General features: G+C 40.4%; 2 protein-coding genes across 2 annotated transcripts; one reads left to right on the forward strand and one right to left on the reverse strand.

Moving 5' to 3' along the window:
• Positions 1 to 2895: 2895 nt before the first annotated feature.
• On the reverse strand, positions 2896 to 17467 carry LOC131128030 (rasGAP-activating-like protein 1). The gene is made up of 21 exons (XM_058070510.1): positions 16866 to 17467; positions 16564 to 16620; positions 15868 to 15981; positions 15247 to 15308; positions 14348 to 14477; positions 13782 to 13863; positions 13565 to 13705; positions 13399 to 13490; positions 11963 to 12080; positions 11678 to 11831; positions 10740 to 10804; positions 10475 to 10587; positions 9649 to 9841; positions 9398 to 9535; positions 8560 to 8704; positions 7347 to 7519; positions 6200 to 6337; positions 5209 to 5344; positions 4829 to 4949; positions 4626 to 4702; positions 2896 to 4558 (listed from the first exon to the last, which is right to left on the reverse strand). Exons 1-21 carry the CDS (start codon positions 16928 to 16930, stop codon positions 4419 to 4421), a joined length of 2454 nt encoding a protein of 817 aa, XP_057926493.1. The 5' UTR covers positions 16931 to 17467; the 3' UTR covers positions 2896 to 4418.
• On the forward strand, positions 17352 to 19071 carry dgcr6 (DiGeorge syndrome critical region gene 6). Its single transcript, XM_058070514.1, has 5 exons — positions 17352 to 17682; positions 17768 to 17928; positions 18067 to 18167; positions 18262 to 18402; positions 18520 to 19071. The coding sequence occupies exons 1-5, from the start codon at positions 17579 to 17581 to the stop codon at positions 18595 to 18597; spliced, it is 585 nt and encodes a 194-aa protein (XP_057926497.1). The 5' UTR covers positions 17352 to 17578; the 3' UTR covers positions 18598 to 19071.
• Positions 19072 to 19331: the final 260 nt, after the last annotated feature.

Raw genomic sequence — 19331 nt, forward strand, 5'->3', positions numbered from 1 at the left:
TGACAAACTGTTCTTTTCTTTTGCTTATATCGCCACACATGTAATATGACCAAGTCTCGTCTGTCTCCCGTGTTATGCCGTGAGTGATATATGCAAATGAGCAATGTTTAACTTTGCTTGTACCCGTGTGTGCTCACCATGCAGCGGCACTGCAGCCGCTGCTGGAACCTCCAAAATCAATACAGCCTGTTGCCGTGTTGTCAACTGCAAGCCAGCACAGTGTGAGTGCAGTGGCAGTGTTGTGTTACTAACGTGGCATTAGAGTGGCTGGAGGTCACCTTGGATGGCCATCCTGTTTCTGCCTTTTCATTGGATTTTTTTAGCATCTTTACAGTCTTTTAATAGAAGGTGTCCAGATTCTCTGCAGCATCCTTAGAGGTTTATTGTTAGCGCTTGACTGGTAGCAAGTTTCAACCAATCCTCTACCTTATTTCAGGGATTATTGTTTTAAAGTCTATACATTTTAAATAGTGTCGGGCATATCGGCACATGTTTCCTTATAGTGCTCGATCGGACGCAATGTTCAGTTGAACTTTTGGAGGAAAGGTAGACCACCAGGTACTGGATGCTATTAGATTTTGAAAGTGATCATAATGTTGCTTTGTGGGTAAGATCCATCCACTTCTGTCGCCAATCCATCTCAAATCTCCGTCCACCCGGTTATTATTAAGACCATATGTTTAGTTTCTTTCTAGGTATGTTAAATGGTGTTTTATCCTGATGTGTTTTGGAAGGCTGCAGGTGACGGTCAAAACATGTCAAGGTCAAACCCTATCCAATGTACCTAAAAGGAAAAAGTTGTCATGAAGGTCAAAATATTGTACATGGTCGACTGCTTTTGTTGACATAAAATTTGAGTAAATGGAGTCATTTCAATGAAAAATGGGTCGGTTTGCGATGTGTTCAAGAGGGAAACTCAACACCTAAAATTTACAACTGAAGATTATTATAGGTGCAACGTTTTTAGACGTTTTTCAGACATTTTTTCTGCATTATCGTCAAGCTTGTGAAACAACAATATAACCACAATTTGCAGTAAATGATCAGAATACATATACATATACAGTAGGTCATACAATGATTTTTTTTATCAGCTTTTGGTAACCTTCAACCCAAAGTCTTCATTTTCTGAATGTGCTGAAACAAAGAGAATTATCTTTTGGTCCAAAGTGGAGCGCTGGGTCTCCTTTTGCTCGCTCTCTTGACACATGTCCTCATTCCCACTGAAGGACACAGCTCTTGTCTCTGTATATGCAAAAGTCTTTCTAATTAAACCTTTTCTAGCTAATGTGAAACAGGTCATTACGTGTCTATATGCATGCTATTATCCTCCACAAAGGCTTTAGCAAAGAATGCTGGTGTCCACTTATACGCCACAAGGAAATTTGCTGGTTTTGAATGACGGAAACACGCCTTTGATGACCCCATCTGCCTCCCTTTTCACGTGTTCACATCTTCCACAATGGTCAAGAAAAGTATTGCAGGTTTATTTATGATCTGATGTCCAACTCCGACAGTGAAAACGAGTCATTCCCTCCACTTTGTGCAGCCCTTTTAGAACTATCAGGGAATTTTCCATGTCGAGATCCTTCTTGAACATTCTGTCGGCCCTTTACACTTTCAGGGGTGTACAGACTTCTATGAAGAGGTGGTTTATGAGAGCGCATTGGTGTTTATGCAATTGAATATTTTTGACATGTGAAAGACGATTTCTTTGTAGCAAGGTGTTTTCTCCTCCTCGTGTGTAGAACTAACAAAAGACGTACTATAGGTGTTGAAAAGCATATATTTTTGAGGTATTTTCTGATCAATGATTGTCTTAATATAACCTTTTCCATTGGAGTAGAAAGTGAAGATGACTTTAACATTGTGTAGTATTCCCAGTTGTAATCCGATGTCCTAAATGTTGACTGCAAAGTGTTTGAAGTATAAACATTTAGTGTGTCCCTTCGTACCTCCTTGTCTGTTTGTGTGTACTGAGTGTGCATCACGTCTTTAATGTTCTCCTGGAGATGCATGCTAACCAAAGTGGGAGCCGCCCTAAATGGCCCTAAAGGTCAACAAGATGATGGACACATTTTTAACATCTTGCCTCAGAACTTCTTTTCATTGTTTTACTCCAGTGAGGAAGGCCAACAGTTTTTTGGTTTTGGTGGTGTGCCCCCCCCCCCCCCCCCCCCCCCCACTCTTTTGATATGTTGAGTGTTGGGACATTTATTGGAAAAATCCAGTCTCCATTTTGAATTCTACATAGACTGTAATCTGCTAAAAGCTAAATAGAGACTCTGATTTGACTATAAAGGGCTTTTTAATCCTAATCAGTCTTTATTGAATTCTGATGACCTTGTTGCATGTTTGTGTCTTTCCTGTAGACAAATATGGACAAATAAATGTGCCCTCAACAGGGATGACCTTTGGCACTTTGGCATTGTTTTTCTTTTTAATGTTCCTGCATCAATTGTAGATTTATAGGTGCTATAGTGGTCATTTAGTATCTGACTATTATAGTGTGTATGCCAGTTAAAAAGCCTGTGGAACCAGAGGTGTCCAAACTATTTCAGATATTTTGCTTATTCAAAGTCGCTAAAATCAATTCAATGTGTTTATGGCCTTGCAAAAAACTTACGTTTGGTTAAAAAAAAAATCTTGTGGAGAAATCAGTAATAATTTATCAATATGAAATAATACTTTTAAAATGTACCCCTCAGAGAGCTCACCATTTTGTACATGTTTGTCTTATGATAATGGAGTCTTTCTGTCAAGTGTTGAGATTTTGCACTTTCACTACAATTTGTTTGGCTAGAAGCACAATCTTCCACAGTGTAGACACGGCTTGGAGAAATACCTTACCTCTAGCAAACACATACAGAAAAATCAGAGGATGCGGGGGACCACTTTAATGTTTATTATGATGACTTTGCAAACACCCCTGCTCTAGCACTAGCCTACTGACCTGAGGCTCAAGGCTACACCTTGACTCCCATTCCATCTGTTCATTGATCATCGTACATTATCATTCACAAGTGAAGAGTTCCTGTACATTTCATACTTTACTATGTGGGGCATATTTAAAGGCTTAAACCTGTCACTGGATTAAAGCTGAATCAAATGAAGAATTGTCCCTTTTATTGCAAATGTTGATCTGAAATCAGAGGATAAGGTCAATGTCAATCTAGCAGGATACTTTGTCAAAAATAGACGTTTCCATGAGTATACCAATTGCAGTACTTGCGGGGAAAAGCAGGGATCTACAGTATCTCCTTAATTATGAATTAATTATATTTTTAGAATATGCCGAGGGGCTAATAATAAATGAGCTGCTGGCCTAAAATGGACTTTGGACACCCTTGCTGTCTCAGTTTGGTCACATGTGAGAGGCAGACCTGAAGGGATTAGTCTGCTGCTTCACTGCAGGTCACTCAGCTTCCATTAGCATTTAAATACCAACATAAAAGTACTTTGTGTAATAGTTGTTTGAGAAACGTGGCGTGATCAATTTACAAATTGATATTTGGAAGTTAATGGCGCCTTTCAGGACATGTCTTCACCTTATAAAGAGACGAAACTTTGTTAAAAGCTGAAAAAAGTTGAGGCCAAATAGTTCACGTTCTGACTGAAACAATCATTTGATGAAGATCTACAACTTGTAGGATGAACATATCTTCTTTACGGTCAGAAATTAAACATTTGGTGTGTTAGATGAATTCCAAAAATACTACACTTGTGTTGAATTCACAGCTAACAGTTCAATTGAAATAACACACGATATCAAAATAAAAGCACAGATCACATTTTGTATTTGTATTGGTGTAGTGAATGCAGACAGTATGAAAGCTCAACTACTGATTGTCATTCTACAGCACATGAATATAATATTTAAAAAGGTAAATATTACCCATGAACTACAACAATGCATCCTTGGGCTCAAGGATGTCAATTTCTAACATTTGGCAGCTAACAGCACCAAACAGAAGTTTAGTGTCGTCATAAAGGTTTACAATACATCATCACTGTGCATGAGGTGGCACATTCATATGTTTCCTATGATGAGATCACTTCTAGTGAAGTGGAATCAATGACAAAAAGCATTTCAAACAAAAAAGTGAAGCTAACATTACAAGTGTTTGCATAAAATGTGTGATATGTGTCCTGTACAAAATGTCAAAATATAAAAGCTTCTTTTCACATTTGACCACAAGAGGTTGCAGGCCATGCGACACGTAACAAAACATGAAATCCCTTTCAGGAATTTTCTGCTGCATTGTTCAAGTCAGTGGCACTCACAGAATACAAAGCATGGCCTATATAGTGAAAAACACTACAAAGGACGCACCCTGCATCCATTTTTTCCTTCATCACCATCCCCAGAGTGACACTCGCCTGGGAAGGATTTATGGGAATCCCTGCTCCGGTCTGGACTAGGCATTCGCAATCACATTGGTGGAGTCCTCTTCTCTAGGCTGGAAGCTTGCGTGAGCCTCTTCTAGATCCTCAATCACCGATAAGAGGCGGGAAGCAAGGCCCTCACCCGGCTTCACTAGGTTACATTCTGCACCATCTACAGTGGAGGAATATACAGTATACAACATTGGAGCATTTGCACAAAAAGAGACCTTTTAGATCACCTGGGTTGATGTTGGAGTGGATCTTTTCTTTACTGTCGGCCATTTGATCTGCATCGGCCTCTGGAAGATGTTTTTTCCTGTGGGAACATTATGACATCACAGTCCTTTCGATGGAACGTTCATCACGTCAACTGTGTACAACACCGACCTCTACTGTCTAGACAGAGTACTGCACTCACACTGGCTTAAAGTGGACCACTGACCTGAGTTTGTCCCTCCCCTGGAGAAGCTGCTTGTAAATGGTCTGAGTCTCTACGTCAGGATCAAGGGGGTCACTCCAGTCCCCCAGAGTCACAGCTGAGTGGGTCCTACTGCAGCCTGGAACTGTAAAACCAGCACACAAAGCATTTAGACGTGACAATACTACTACATTACGTTGACATGCTAAACATGCCATTATGTGGAATAGCATTCGTTGTGTTTTTTTAATTTAGTTTAATTTGCAGTACAAATCACTTAAGGTCAGCCAAATAGTGTAACACACTGAAGGTAATACAGAGTGTACTTATGACATGTATGAGGATAAATACATGAAAATGAATGAATATTTGTTATGTATTGGCAGTAAACAACATAGGATTACCGGCACGGTCTGTCTGCAGACAGCAAGTCCACTTGCCACCGCGATATGTCCCTGGATGGAAGGAGGGCAGCATGCGTTCATTGTAGATGCTGACTTTCCTGATGGCCGACAGCCATTGGTTCAACTCGTTAACATTCTGTGCAGACACATTGACACCAAACACAAATAACCTTTACTGATTAAGTTGAATGTTTGTCTCACTTAAATGTTTCAGATCATCAAACACATTTACATGGTAGTCAATGACAACGCAACCCAACACAAAATGAAACTTTTTATTACTAAGGGAGAAAAGGATTCAGGTCAGGACTATGACTAGGCCACTCCAAAGTCTTCATTTTGTTTTTCTTCAGACATTCAGAGGTGGACTTGCTGGTGTGTTTTGGATCATTGTCCTGCTGCAGAGCCCAAGTTGGGTTCTGCTTGAGGTCACAAAAAGATGGCCGAACATTGTCCTTCAGGATTGCTTAGGTAAACAGTAGAATGCCTGCTTCCGTTTATCACAGTCTTTCAGGTCTGAAGCAACAAAACAGACCTAGGCCATCACACTGCCACCACCATATTTTGCTGTTGGTATGATACACTTTTTCTGAAACTTTTACCCCAGATGCAGTGTAGCGTTGTTGTGGGGTCTTTTGTGACCTCTTAGATGAGTCATCGCTGTGCTTTTGAGGTCTGGATAATGTCTCTTACTGTGGTTTGCTGGAGTCCAAACCTTTAGAAGTGGCTTTATAACCTTTTCCAGGCTGGTGGAGCTCAATTAATCTTGGTTAAGTTACAATTTAAAGGGCTATGTAGGTTGTTTTCTCCTTAAGTTATATTTTTAGAATGTACTGCGGACCAATGAAAACACAGCTCTGGTACACAAATGGCCCTGAGCCTGTACTTTGGACACCCCTGGTGTAAGGAATCAGTGCTAACCGCTCATCCACTTTGCTACCCATGATTGCACATACAGTACAACAGTCTGGTGTAGGTAGCATATTAGCACCTTGCACTGGATGTACATGGTGTGCAGCTGCCCATCGTCGTCCTGGGTGACAACCTGCATTACATTCTGCTGCTGGAAGGCGTTTTCGTCCACCCTCTCCACCACGCAGACACAATGAATGGGCAATGAGGAGCGCACCTGCAACAATTGAGCCACAAACCACAGCACCAATTACATCAAGTAGTTGAACATGACATGTGCTCCGGTTTGAGTGAAATAAAAAAGATCACAACTAATCAATCAATCGAACTGTTATTTCCCTCGGAAGTCTGTGACATAAAGGATGTTGTAAAGATCAGATTAGCACGGCAGCGAAGGACTTTTAAGTGTAAATCAGATGCTTGACGCACTGAGACTGGAGAGCTCCAACATGGAGGAAAAGGGCCAGCACATTGTTTACAATCTGATTTGCAATGTTAGTATGAATATCCACTACCTTCAATTAACCCTGGCCTTTATTCCAGTCAAACAAAGCAAAGACTGGCTCAAAGAGAGCGCTTTCTACCGCTCTCTTCTGTCAGGCTCTAGCTGGTAAATGAGAGGAGATGATTATTACAAGGTTAGGCACCACAGGGTAATAACACTAATGATAATACCACAAGGAGGGCAACACAAATACATTCTAAAGCCACCTGAAGATGATTCAAATGGTTCCAAGCTGTCCTAAAAGCATTAATGTCATCATCGGAAGCCACACCTCCTCATGTGTTAGGGTGTGGTCGTTTCAGTTCAGTTCATTTATTTTGATTCTAGTTTGAACCTAATAAATCAAATTACAGCCTTACTCAAAAATAGAAAACAACCCTTTATAGGGCACTTATTAAAGCGCAGTGGACCTTCCACATTGGTATGCCCCAGAATGTACAAATTGGATTTTGTGCCCGCGAATAGTGAGTAGTTTTACAATAACTGACAGTTATGGAACAGATTACATTCAACTCTAGAAGTTCCACTTGTGTTTTCATTTTAACCCTATTCAGCAAGGCATTATTCTTTCTCATAATGGGGGTGCAGGGTTTAAATGGCCTAATACAGCAAGTTTTCAACCTGGTAAACGGTTGTAGATGGCCAAAAGGCTAAATGAATAGCTCCATACACACCACCGGAAAGAGAATACAAAGGTCTCCTTTACTGAGCCGTTACCTACCTGCCAATCAGGTGCCTTGGCGTAAGAAAGGGTCTCACTCGTCAACCAGAAGTACCGTTTCTTGAAGGCAAAGCGAGATAGAAGTTGAGCTCCTTCAGTCTTGTGTTTGTGGAGGTAACCTTCTTTGACAATGACTGAGGGGAGGAACACAGCCCTCTGTGGCATGTCAGACACTGCAGAGAAGAAGGCAAGTCACCAACCATGTTGTGCACACCTTATGGACTTAAGTATAGGAACACAAGGCCATTACGCTTACAGTAAAAGGAAAAGGTCTGCTGTGTTGGGCCACAATTTTATAGGAGACCACCAGTGAATTGCAATAAAAATGTCTATTTTTAAAACACGGCTTAGTCCTCTTCCCTTGATGTTGACCTCCTCCAATTTCAGATCAACATTTGCAATAAAGGTGACTCCTGAACCCCTCCCCCCTTCTCTCTTCAATGTGCCTTACACACTTATTAAACACATAAAATGTATAGGTATAGTAGTTGCCACTAGATATGGATACATTTCACTTTTGCGTCTCACCAAATATGATGAGTTCAAGAACCGCTAAACAGACAGTGAAATCTCAATGCTTGAAAAAATATTATCAGTGAGGCATAAAGACATAAACAAGTTAAATTGTTGCCTTTTTAACAGTGGTACATGTATGTAAAAAAAAAGAATCCGAAACTTGGTTGGTCCATGAATGCCGAATCATGAATGTGCAGGGATCCACACAGTCTTCTGATTGTTGTCTCTTGCCATGTAAATGGTAGCATCATTGATTTGAACAAATCCACTGTGGCGTTAAATGTCAAACTGACCACTATGAGAAACGTGAGCATTACCGTGCAGGACGAGGACAAAATATGATAAGTCAAATGGGGAAAATGTTTGTCAACACATTTCACTGCCAACTCATTAGCTGCGTCAGCTCTTTTCTGTGCTTATTAATATTTCACTACTGGGCTACACGTTGTTTAACCTTCCTGTTAAGTTTGGGGTCAAATCAATATGTTTTTAAAATAGAGGTTTGAAAAAAAAATGTTTTTTTCAGTGTGAATATTTCTCCTTTCATAATCAAGTGTCTCAGCTCCAATTTTTTACATCACCCAACAAAAACGGCTTATCATGTTATATATAAAGAATAACATGTTATGTGGAAATTCTTATTATTTATGGGATGCAATGGTGATGATGTTGATGAAGTTTCTTCAATGTGAGTTACCAATGTCATGATTGATGTCAATCAACTTGTCGAGGAAGTCCTTGACAGAGGCCACACTGCGAAGGATGATAGGATGGAGAGGCGTCATCCACTGTTCCTTTCCATGACCTAACTGAAGGCCCAGGTTTCCCACACTTTGTAATGCCTTGTAATCACAACAACAAAGACACAACATTTATTCACATTTAATGTTACCTAGATGCTCAATGTGACCTCATTTTAACCTGCCACTAGCTAACCCCAATATTAGGGACCGTATAGCATATAACTCAAAGTCACATATCAAAAAGCGTCCCTGTGGTCAAGCATGCAGTGCGACCCTTTGTCCATCCCCCACCTGGCCGTGGGAGAGGAGGAAGTCTGTCTGCTCCCTCTCTGATGCTGTCTTTGAACCACACTGCTTGCTGCACATACAGATGTAAAAATAGCCCTTCCCTTTCATGGCACAAGGCCCATGGCAACAGCACTTCAGCACCATGGACAGTGACCATGAAGGCCAAACAGGACCGAGATTGAATTTAATTTGTGCCCCTGAGACCCTTGTCATTAGGGTGTGTAAATAGAGAAGGCATGAGGGGGTATCTATATGATACATTGGTGTCATTTCAGTGCATTTATTGAACATTAGACGGAATCTCTTTCCTCGTGTTTTGCCACTTGCATTATTTTCATTTGGAACATCAATCACAGCAAAGGCTACAATAAGAAGATATAGAAGATTAGCATTCAACAGCTTCTGGTGCTGTGCTTTCACCCTTTGTTTGTCTCTCCTGGACAAATGTAAAGTCTTGTCATGAATGACTGATGTGTGAGTGTGTAGGTGTGATGTAAATGATACCTTGGCCAGCAGTAACAGTGTCCTGCTTGTACGTGTATCAGCGTGCTGGTCCCTCAGCTGGAACAGTTTTGGTGTGAGGATTGCAGGGGCAAAAAAACGTAGGAAAAAAAATCCACTGATGGCGAGATATTTCACATCCTGTTCAACATAAGGTGAAGACAGCAAGCGTTACTGAAGTGCAAGTTTATAGGCAGGGGCTCTCACGTGTGCTAATATTTCACGTTGCGCGTTTTCCTTTGCTGCACACTGACCTCATTTTCAGGTTCAGCAAATTGTTCCTCAACACGCTTGTGCAGATGTTTGAAGGCCACTCTCATGACAGGAGGGCATTGCTCAACCGAGCCCACGATTGATTCAATGATCCTGCTTAAGTAGCTTTGCAGCATCTCCACACTGCTATCCCGCACCTCTGCCTCTGACACTGCACCTTTAAATGAAATTCGTCTTCCCAGAGAACAAGGTACTTATCAAAGCACTCTGTCCACGACAGTTTGCAATCATGACTATGGATCAACATTAGACAACATTTCCTACATCAGCACATAGGAGATCATTCTGAAATCCATTTCCATGTTCGTTGAAATAACACTACATCACTACAAGTGCACCTACAGCAGGGCTGATTATATATCTTCTTAATGTGGGAGCATCCTACCCACAATAGTTTCTATACATATGATCCCAGCCTTTCAGTATAAGACTTAGTGTGTCTGAAGAAATGTATATAAGGGAGTGGAGACATTAAATAAATGACAGCAGGCACAGCTATTGCACAAGTAGAGGATCCTGGATCTCCCTCCGTGTCATAGATTGACGTCTCAGGGGGCTCATAGCAGTTGCCAGGCAACAGCCTTCCCCATTCTCACATTCTTCTTTTTATATTATTGTATTCTCAGATCCATGTGTTAAAAGAGAAGTGTAAAGGAAGTGGCACTTTCCTATTGCCAGATTTTAGTTTTTAGACATTTTCAGACACAGATTGAATTACGTATACAGTATATCTGTATGCAAAAACTCAACTTAATATATAACAATTGCCTTTCAGATAAGATGTGATGGACCATAGGTCAGATTTACCTTGTGTGGTTCAGGTCAATCTTACACGGGTCCAGTTCAATGTACTTCTTCTCATCAAAAATGCGGTTGATGATGGGCTTCAGAACTTCATGTAAATACAGCATGCCAACAGCCTGACAACAATGTCATGTTTTAGTCAAATATTGCTTATGATACAGTAAATGACACAGTAACATATACTATAGAAATATACAACACACTGGACTGTATATTTAAATAAAAAGTGCATTTAAATTGATGGATTTTTTTTAAAGAAACATCTCACCTTCATGAACTGCTCCATGGCTTTGGAAGCAAGGGAGTTAGAGCGGAAAAGAGTGTTTGGATCCGCTAAACAAAATAAAAAAAAATTATTCACATGTTATAATAACATTTGTGGGAGTTATTATGTGCAAAATGTTCCCATATTATTGGAGGATCATTTGAAGATTAATAGGTTTGATAGATTTAATGGGGTAATTCAGCATCTGGATCACCTCTCACGTTTCTGACCAAGTGCTGTGACGGCCTTGCAGCCTTCAAAAACTATAATGTAGGTTCTACAATAAAATGTATTGCATTGCATGGCTTATATTCCTGATAAACCAGTTACTGATATGCTCCTGCGGAGTTGCCATGGAAACTTTGGCAAGATGCTCATTATCTCAAACTAAACAAACAGCACACAAATACCAGAGCCCAACTCTGTTTGAACTATAAATGGTCACATGATGCGGAGGCAGAAGCATGACTAACAAAGACTAGAGAGGAGTCTTTGGCATAGATGGTTGCCAGTTTAAAAATTTTCCTTGGGACTATGACAGCAGGACATAGTGGTCTGGAAATCAACTTCTAGATAAACAGCAACAACCGTCCAAGAGGCTTTGTAGAGTGGAGGTAGTAGGCGTATCCCAAACTCTGATTAACATCAATACTGACTCGGAAAGACTAAGACAGGTCTATGACACATGGTGTATTTTGCCACTTAAAGTGCAAAAATCTAAGATAAAGCCAATCTATCTATTTAGCTCAGTAGTGTATATTTCTTGTAGAACATCAAAATAACTGATCCACACATGTCCCTCGTTAATCGTGAATAAGGAATAGGGAATGCTTATTTAGAAAAACCCGTTTACAGCCTTCTAAATACATCTTTTTAACATTATATAATATAATATATAATATTGAACTTCATCGTGTTGACTTGTTCTGCTCCCATCTTACTTGTGTGGTTGACCTCCCGGGTGTTTAGATAATCTAAGAAGGGAACCACCAGGCCTTGACCCAAGTAAATCTTCACCAAGGTCATGGCCACATCTTGTCGGCTCTCAACTGTGGTTACCTCCTCCAGCATGGTCAGCGCACTGGTGTCCTCCACCTGGGGTGAAGAAGGTTTATTTTACTGAATGTTGACATGGCATTTTAAAATGAGAAATAGAAAAATCTCCTGACGTGTATTTATTGCACAGGTGAGCAACGTCAGTATCTGCTTTAAAAAAAGATACTGACCTCAGCAGGGGAGATGACTGACTCAACCAAAAGGTCAATGAGGGGCTGATAGTACATAGAAGGCAAAATCTGATCCTCAACCAAACGCACCTTCAAGCGCAGAGCTCCCAACTTGCCACTGAACACAGACACAGTATTTTCTGGTCAAGAAACAGTCAATCCTTTCATACAGTATAACAACACTCATGCTCATGTGTTATTTTTTTGTCTACTAATATGAATGTTGGCTTATATTCTAATTGTACACTGAAATGTGCTGTTTGAGACATTTATTTAGCAGTTTTCGTGATCTTCCAAACTCCTTTAATGAACTGATATGTGTGAGACTCCATTTCAGAGCACAAAGGAAAATTATGGAACAACAAATATTTGTCTTCAGCTCTATTTTCAACCAATTGTTTTCAAATACAAAAACAGAATGATTGAGTGATTTTACAACATATATAAATACAATATAATTGCAGTACAGGTGGTCCTTGGTTACAATGTTTCAAACAAGTTCCCATAAATTAATTGAAATTCATATGAGAACTAGTTAAAGAATACAAGCCACACGCAACACAACAATGCTGTGTGTGATGTGTGTTGGGCGGAAGCACACTGTGTGTGCCTGTACAGCCACGCCAAGGATAACCATAACGTTGGTTAACTTAATTTTAGCTCTTTGGACTTCGTTATGTCTCCCAAGCAGCAGGGCACCAAATAAAAGGAAAGCCATCATCATAGAAGTGAACAAGAACATAAAAGAGAGGCCGCTCTTATGGTCGCCACCACTCAACTGTCACTACCTGACATTTTTATGTAGTATTCCGCACCAGCGCCAGAATTCATCACCGGGACAACAGGCTTTTATTGCAAGTTTGAATTATCTCAAAACAGGCACTATAACAATAACATAATAATCATAAGAAAAACACGGGCTATTGTGGCGGTTCTAGTCCACTCCAAGCTAAAACTCACCTCTGAACCCTTGATGTCACTTCCTGTCCTCTGCACGTTTGAAACACACCTGAGCATGAGTCTTATTAATGTCTTAAATGGCTTCTTTATTTCTCTGATTATGTCTACTCTATTGGGTAATATTCTATGCTCTAACTACAAAAATATTCAATTGAGTAAAGAAGGAATCCTACTTCGTGGAAATTCACTTATCTGGAACCAGTTAACCGAGGGATTACTGTATTGTATCTTATATGTCCTTCATGTGTTCTGTGTACAGTGTGAGCGACTTTAAAGTTCATTTAGGAATAATTGAGGCATACTGTAAGGTCCGACTTACACTGACAACTAATATAACAGTCTCGTAAAGGAACTCGTTTGTAACCCAAAAACCTTCAGTATGCTCTGGAATGTGAATTTTTCGGGGTATTGACCCCCAAAGGCTATCATTCATCAAAATGTGACAGAGATCAAACAAGCACACCAACAATCCTCACCCTGCATCCACCTCATTGTTTCCCAAGGGTAGCAAACGAAGCCAGCTTTCCAACACAGGGGTTTTATGCAAACAAGCGAAAGGGATTTCCACCTGCAAAAAGGCTTATCAGACTCATAATGAATGTATGAGATGCATAATATCATAATATCATAACTCATCCTCACCTTTCCCAGGAAATCATTTTTTCCCACCATGTCCCAGTCCCACACCTCCACAACAAGTGTCCCCTCCTCACTGAGCTCCTGGGGATCCAAGTGCAGCTCCAGGGTCTCTCCCCAGTGAGGGAAACGAGTTTTCTTAATAATCTGAAAACCAGAAGGCGTGTCTGATTTGAACTCATCTCCCTTTCATTTCTACTGTACATGAAGAGCTGGAGCTCACCGAGGTCTCTGCACTATGGTTGTTGTAAATAACTCTTGCAAATGGATCTGAGGTTCCAGAAATGTCTCTCGGCGCAAGGTCTCTGTGATGTCACATGACCAAAAGACAGAAATGTTTATTGCATCAAACAAACTGATATTACCAGTTCTCATCACATGCAGATAGAAAGTAAACATTTAATTTGGCCTCATTCTTTCAAACAAATTCTACTTCATTTGGACAGGATTGAATAAAACTGTCAAGCCCCGAGTGATGTGCTCATTAGCGCCCTGTCTTAGAGGGCAAGTGTGGGGACCCACAGATGGGGCAGTGAGAGGTGTGATTGTGGGCAGATGACTCAGGCGGTGAGAATGGAGGCCTACACCATGGTGATGATGATTTGATTTTAGTAGAAGAATGACATGCCCAGGAAAAGGGGCATGACGAAAATATACCCATAGAAAAATATACCCATAGAATGTGGTTGTTTTCAGTGTATCAACCCCTGTCATTAACCTGTAGCAGCCCTCTTTCAGATGGGAATAATTTACGACAGTTCTCCACAGAAAACACAGCTCACACAATACCTGGCTTCAATGACACCACATCGGAGGATAACTTTCTCTGTGTGCTTCAGCAGCTGAAGACTCAGGTGGATCTCCCCCTGGACTTCTTCATCAGGATCCACCCTTGTCAGGTTTATCCAACTGTCTAGCCCTAAGAATTCCACACAGATAGTTATAATCCAAAGATAAAGGACAATAGTCACGAAATATTAAGTGCCTTCAAAGTACATAATCTCGAAAGAGTTTATTACATGTGTACAAATGATGCCAAAAAGACAACAAGCATAGCATTAGGAAAGGGTAGCAAATAAATGCAAAACAATCAGTTAAATGTACCATAAAATGGTACATTAAATAGAAAAAAGTCCTGCTTTTTAATCTACTTTAATTCATTTCAATCAAAAAAAGTCCCTCCGTCAGTGATCCTTCCGGATCCTCTTACCGTGAATATTAGAAAGACCATAGGAATTTCTTTGTGAACACCAGCATGTGAAAAAACAGCATCCCATAGATTTCTAACCATGACTTTTTTGCAGAATCATGCAGCCCTAATGAACAACACATATACACCTTAGCCTTTTTTTATGCCTTTTGCTGTGTTGTTTTATTGCTTCACTGTAGGTTTTATGCTTTCTTTGTAGCACTTTGAGATTTCTGTAACGTAAAGTGCAATATAAATAAAATTAATTATTATTATTATTATTACACACGATCAAAATATGATGTGATTTACAATATAGTTAAGGGTTTATTGCTTTCTCTATAAACATGGTCCCTGAGTGTGTTGAAACAACATTCCCAGAGGCATGGTTTAAAAAAAGACGCACACTTTGACTCTGCCATGTAAATCCATATCCATCTAACCTCAGAGCGGGTGTCATGCACTGCTCTTCGTCCCCTTCCATGTACAGGGGTCTTACCTTTAGCTTGAGAGCGGATGGCTTCTTTGGTGAGCGAAATCTTTCCAATAACATCATCATGGCTGTAGAAGAAGATCAAATTTGATCAGATGCAAGATAAGATCAAGTTAAGTAATATAAGTAGAAAACTTATAGTGATTTGATTAAGGGATGAGACAACTTTTGGACTCGTAACCGTCTGCATGATGTTTGTTTATTCTGAGCCTTCTCTCCAAAACATTGAACTGTACATGAGACTTTAACCCGGCTACATGAGTTGATGAGCCAAGTGAAGCAAACACTGAAATCGTATCGGAACCACATGGGATGCTCAATGTTCAATTCCACCCTCGGCCATCTCTGTGTGGAGTTTGCATGTTCTCCCCGTGCATGCGTGCGTGTTCTCCGGGTACTCCGACTTCCTCCCACATTCCAAAAACATGCTAGGTTAATTGGCGACTCCAAATTGTCCATAGGTATGAATATGGGTGGGAATGGTTGTTTGTCTATATGTGCCCTGTGATTGGCTGGCCACCAGTCCAGGTTGAACCCAAAGACAGCTGGGATAGGCTCCAGCACACCCACGACCCTCGTGAAGACAAGCGGTAGAAAATGAATAAATGAATGAATGAATGACTTTACCCAATTGTATCCTCATCCATGACATGGAAGGAAAGAGAGTGGAAACCCATTGGGAGATGTAGCGTGTACTCTTCACCCCAGAAAGGATTAAGATTTTTCCACACTGTAGCAGTCCTGAAAAGAGAGGTTACACATGCTTGCCAGTGAGCAAATTTAGGTTACTATGCACATGTGCCACCATCTTCTACTGGAGCCACTTAGTAGAATATACGTAACAGCAGTATGTACAGTATTATTTCTAGGAATGCCTTGTTGGATAACGTCAACAGCATCACTCATGAGTTAGGAGTGAGTGTTTGCAGTGAATCATTTTGTCACTTTCTCAGATTCTTCCAGATGGAACAATTACCACTGAGTTGATAACATGCTCTTGTCCAGTCTTAATGCAGATTCTCCATAATCACAATATTTATTGGAAAAATTGTAAATGCTTTTCACTCAGAGAAGATAAATGACAACAGTGACAACATCTTCAGCTACAGTAGTTGCATGCAACTATTGATGCATCCTCTCCATGGTTACCTACGGTCTAAAGGCCACACCAGTATCAGGTTCTCTGTGTTTAAGGGGCCACAGAGTACCCACCACCTTGATACCTATCCCTGTCTAGCTTACAAGTGTGCAGAATAGCAGGTGTAAAAAGTACATAAATGTTGTATCTCAAGTGCAGATAGACAGCAGAGAAATGACACTCACCTGACCACGATTTCATTATCAACTTTTACTACGCAGTATGGATCACTGGTTCCAGACCTTTAACATGGAAAGAAATATATGACAGATTATACAATGAAATGAAATACATTGAAATATGATGCTGATTATGAACAGTGTTGACTTTCTATCTCACCCGTATTTGTTTTACGAGGCAACAATATGCAAAAATGTAAAATACTGTAACTTTTCAAAATTGAACAAAACTGATAATTACCCTTTTATTGAGTTAACATAACATAAAAACACCTGCCCTGGCTGGAGCCGATACACGATTTACTTACACGTCTTTGGCTGGTAGGTTCCTGCCCTCGACAATGCGAAAATACAAGGATGTATTTTTGGCCATTTTGCCGGTGACAAAGTATGAATCCAATGCTCCGATACGCAATGCCCTTGTCAAAATGTTTTCTCCTGCCTCGTCTTCATCTCACTGCACCTTGAGAGCATGTCACGCACGCCCCGCCAGCAGCGGCAGCCCGAGACACGGGTGAGGTAGCCTGTGGGGTCGGAGCGCGGGCGTCGGCTCTGTAGGGTCTTAAAATTGGCCGTTTTTAACAGCTCTCCTGATTTCTTTTAACAATGTCAAATAAATAAAAACAAATATATTTAAACTCGTCCTTCTAATGCCATTATGATAACATTATATGTTTTTCACCACGGTGAAAGCGAATTAACATAAAGTGTATTCTTGTGCCACCTGGCGAATTCACGGAGCAACTACATGTTTAGTTTGGCTTTACAGACAGGCATCTACAAGGGCAGCTTAGCGACAGGATGGGGTCTTCCTTTGAGCCTATAAGAGCTAACATGTCTGGCAAGTGTAACAACGGACAACCATATAGAACAGTTTCGAAAATAATTTTCTGCATACCGAATAGATTATATGAATAGATTATATCGTTATAGACTTCTCACCTCTCGTGCGTTTTAACGAGAAAGTAGCTCATTGAGTTAAAGTGTTACTTAGCCGCATGTATTTGATGTAATTTCGAAGATGGAAGGCTACCCTGTAGTTACTGACGGTGACTCCACCAAACAGCAACAGCGGCATTACTATCTTTTGTCAGAGTTACAAACTCTGGTCAAAGATCTACCAAGGTACTGTCACTTCAAGAAATTGTGTATAGGCGTGCTATAGTGACTGCTTTCATGTCACTGCTATTTGTATCCTCTTCATTGGCAGCTCCTTCCAGCAACGCCTGTCCTACAATACACTTGGTGACCTTGCTTTGGCTCTCATAGATGGGACTGTCTATGACATAGTGCAGGGCCTCTTGGATATTCAACACCTGACAGAGAAAAATCTGTACAACCAGAGACAAAAGTTACACTGTGAACACCAAGGTTGGTCCTCAATTAGAAAAGCTACATCACAGAATGTCATCTTGTTTTGTCGAACTTTACACGGGAAACCAGTATGATGAGCTTGTCTTTGCAAAATGTTTATCTTTGCATGTTTACATTTGCAAATTTTGCATGCAGCCCTCAAGCAAGATCTTGCAAGGAAGCACAAGGATGCTCTGCTATCATGCAAGTCTCACAACCTTGCCCTCCTCAAATCAACTCAGCAAGCTGAGATAGAGGTAACACTTTGCACTTTTTGTGTACTTTCACTAGATAAGGCAATATATACCTCCATAATCCAGCCCCTTTGTAAAGAAAAGTATTTTCTTAAAGGTATTGGAAATCCGTGTGCGAGAAGAACAAAGAATGATGGATAAGAAGATTGTGGTGGAAATAGATCAAAAAGTGACAGACCAACAGAATACTTTGGAGAAGGCTGGAGTTCCTGGATTTTATATCACCACTAATCCCCAGGTTAGCAGAGTAATGCAACTTTGGAAATAGAAGGAACATTAAGATATTATTCAGTGATTAAGATAATTATCATGTGTCTGATGCATATCCTATTGTATGCCTCTTTGTGTTTGTTAGGAGCTGACAATGCAGATGAACCTTCTAGAGTTGATCCTGAAGCTTCAACAGAAGGAGTCCCAGTCTGGACTTTTGTGACTGAGTCACAAATTAGTTACACCAATGACCATCTTTTATTACAGTTAATGTTGGATGCAGCATTATGCATTTCAAATAATTACAATACATTTTCAACTCTGCAGCAATCAATTCATGTTAATCCCTTAAAGTTGTATATCCACTACTGTGCATAATGTTGCTTTGAAATGCTGCTTGGAAATATATCAACACATCGATAACACCTGGATTTTAGTTTTTCTAAAAGTCAGCCCTTCCACCCCAGATCGGTGTAGCTTTTGTTTCTGTATTAGATTTTCTTGATTACTTTAGAAAGATATACAATATACAAATGGTGAGTGTTACAGTTGTATATTTTGTTCTGATTTAATGGCATATTTATTTTTGTAAAAGTATTGGGATACACTTTTTGCACATCTTTTGGTAAAATTCTGTTTTCTTGTTGGTTCAGTCTGTACTATAACTTCGAGAATAAATATTTTTGATACCCTTCAACAGCGTATTGTTTTTGGCCGTTGTATGCTGACTGTCTAGCATGCAGGCCACACAGGAGATCCGGAGGACCTGGGTTCGATTCTCCGCTCAGGCATCTCCGTGTGGAGTTTGCATGTTCTCCCTGTGTGTGTGTGGGGGTGGGGGGGGTTCTCTGGGTACTCCGGTTTCCTCCCACATTCCAAAAACATGCATGTTCAGTTCATTGGCGACTCCAAATTGTCCATAAGTATGAGTGTGAATGGTTGTTTGTCTATATGTGC

This window comes from Doryrhamphus excisus, chromosome 4, assembly GCF_030265055.1.
Source record: "Doryrhamphus excisus isolate RoL2022-K1 chromosome 4, RoL_Dexc_1.0, whole genome shotgun sequence".
Lineage (NCBI taxonomy): Eukaryota > Metazoa > Chordata > Actinopteri > Syngnathiformes > Syngnathidae > Doryrhamphus > Doryrhamphus excisus.

Bases quoted from the DNA above. Each gene is read 5' to 3' on its own strand.
- LOC131128030 (XM_058070510.1), bottom strand. From the start codon at position 16,930: ATGGCCAAAAATACATCCTTGTATTTTCGCATTGTCGAGGGCAGGAAC. The intron at 13,706-13,781 runs GTGAGCTCCAGC...TCTGGTTTTCAG, and splicing joins ACCATAGTGCAGAGACCTCG to ATTATTAAGAAAACTCGTTT. The intron at 9,842-10,474 runs GTAAATCTGACC...TTCTCTGGGAAG, and splicing joins ATTGACCTGAACCACACAAG to ACGAATTTCATTTAAAGGTG.
- dgcr6 (XM_058070514.1), top strand. From the start codon at position 17,579: ATGGAAGGCTACCCTGTAGTTACTGACGGTGACTCCACCAAACAGCAA. The intron at 17,683-17,767 runs GTACTGTCACTT...CTTCATTGGCAG, and splicing joins CTGGTCAAAGATCTACCAAG to CTCCTTCCAGCAACGCCTGT. The intron at 18,168-18,261 runs GTAACACTTTGC...ATTTTCTTAAAG, and splicing joins CTCAGCAAGCTGAGATAGAG to GTATTGGAAATCCGTGTGCG.